The sequence below is a fragment of the Pygoscelis adeliae genome, unplaced genomic scaffold (genome assembly GCF_000699105.1).
Source record: "Pygoscelis adeliae isolate BGI_AS28 unplaced genomic scaffold, ASM69910v1 Scaffold456, whole genome shotgun sequence".
Lineage (NCBI taxonomy): Eukaryota > Metazoa > Chordata > Aves > Sphenisciformes > Spheniscidae > Pygoscelis > Pygoscelis adeliae.
Genome location: NW_008825007.1, coordinates 34,325 through 36,492, shown reverse-complemented (window position 1 = coordinate 36,492; position 2,168 = coordinate 34,325). Strand labels below are relative to the sequence as shown.

At 45.8% G+C, this 2,168-nt stretch overlaps 1 protein-coding gene across 1 annotated transcript in view; it reads left to right on the top strand.

Annotated features, from left to right (window-relative positions):
• Positions 1–1,547: 1,547 nt before the first annotated feature.
• Positions 1,548–2,168, top strand: part of ATP5J2 (ATP synthase, H+ transporting, mitochondrial Fo complex, subunit F2) — a 3,027-nt gene continuing 2,406 nt past the window's right edge. The window contains exon 1 of the mRNA XM_009326215.1: positions 1,548–1,564. Coding sequence (XP_009324490.1) covers positions 1,548–1,564 — 17 coding nt within the window. The remainder of the gene's footprint in view (positions 1,565–2,168) is intronic.

Sequence of the window (2,168 nt, the reverse complement as noted above, 5' to 3'; positions counted from 1 at the left end):
ACAAGCAAGGAAACTGGCTGTCAACTGCGTGATTTCTTCTGTGTTCAGGAGAGGAGGGCTGCGAGCACTCTTGTAAGCCATCAGAAATACATCAGAAATACCCTTCTTCATCACTCCTCCTCCAATCTGGATCAACCAACAAGACCCTGAATTTTGGCCAGCACCACGGGTCAAAGGGAGGAAACGTGTGCTGCAAAACCTCCCCCACATCTGGGGGGGAGACAGACTGGTTAAAAAACATTTAACTCTTCCTCCTTGGTTCAGGATTAAGATGGCATAAAGGCAACAGCACTGCTCCTCCCTCAGTCTACCAGAGCGGGCAGTTCAGGCCAAGGTCTAGGTCACTGCTGTCCCTAATTGCATTGGAGATGTATCCTTGTTATGGACTTCCATTCCTACCCTAACAAACCAAATTTCCCCAGATCTTGCTATAAGTAGTTTGAGCAGCTCTATGTGCTCTTCTGCTCTGCAGGGAACTCCTTAAAATGAGGCACCCGCCATCGGCTTTTTCTCCTGTAGGTGAATTAATCTGCCTTGCATGAGTAATCCTACTTAAAACAATAGGTTGCCTCGCAAGAATGAGGGAAGCAAGTTTGAAGCATGCTTTTATGCAAGTACTGTAAAAAGGCCACATAGTAGTTCATCAGGGGACACTTCAGCACTAAAAAGACAGTTACCGGTAAAGTCCAATAATAAAATAAAGGCTAATTTAATAAGAGGATTTTTAACTCATTTAACAGGGAATAAATTTGGAACCCTTTCTTCAAGTGATCAGGCACACTATACTTTCCTAATCCTACTTTCTGTTAATAAGTAAAAGAAAAAAACAGGCAGTAACCTATTCCTTCTTCTTTTTATGTTATGGGAGAGCACTATTCAATGTAAATAAATTAATTTCAGTAAAATAGAGGCTGAAGCTAGACGTGTAGACCAGCCTCTGAGTAAGATGCATTAGAGAGTACCGTTATCTCTTGAGACAACAGAGGTCCCATGCCTCAACTCATTTAATACCAGGTAACACAAACCCTACAGATTATAATGCAAGAAGCCTGCAGTGGCAGGAGGGAAGCATGTGGAATAAGACCCTGTGACCTAAGAGAAGTAAAAGCTGCAGAGATTAGTAGTTCAGTGTTTATGTAGGAGCCCTGTGGGCCCCCTTCAGCGTCCTTAATTTAGTCTTCATCATCTCTGATCCGTTCTAACAGTCCTCTGTGGGATGGAGATTTAATATCTAGGAAATCCGGGATCCTGGCTGACCTGTCAGAAACAGCGGTGGATGGCTGCTCCCTGTTTACCGCTGTATCAGTTTGCTTTCCAGATTCAGCACACTGAACGACAACAAAACCTAACACTATTTTACGAACCTGAATGATACGATTTAAAACCTCTAGAGGTCAGGCTAATGGAGAGCATCTTTCCAGCAGATGCTCTCTGCTGAGTGCGAGTGACACCTGCTGGAGTCCTCTCCCCCATAACCCACCCTCGTCCCATCACGGCCCGCTCTGCAGGTGTTTTATCCGCCCAGGGTGGTCCTTCTGGGGGCCTAAATGCCCCCGAAAGACACGTGGGCAACATGAAATAAATCTGGGTGGCTCTTTCTCATTGCAGGAAGACAAAAGCAGTCTTCATCTGCACATCCCCATACGTTACCTCTTCCACCGCTCTGGTTTATGCCCGTTGACTTCCACCATATACTGAGGCCCGGCCTTTCCTTTTGCCTTTGAGATCCTTGCAGAGGAGCCGTAGTAAAACGCAGCATATGCCCACAGGGAAAAGTCCTGAGCGGGCACTGAAATGGGACCACACGATAGATAATTCATCTGTCACCTAACGCCTGTGAAAAATACCGCCTAACATTCCTCCTCTCGCCTTGAAGCCATCTAGGAAGACTTGCAGGAGAGGGCAGGTGACCCCTGGAAGAGGTCTGAGAAGCCCTCACTTCTTACATTACAATATATGATAACAACTTCAAATGTTGTTTAAATGCAGTATCTACTATCAGTGAGTACACATTTACGGTGTTGAGAGTGGCAACTTCTTCAGAGCACACTGGAAAAGGTTCATTTGTGGGCCATCAGCAGCCCCCAAAAGACTGCTGACGAAGTCTTGTGACGACGCCGACGAAGACTTGTGAAATTTTCTCTCTCTGCTGCTTTCTCACAGCCTGC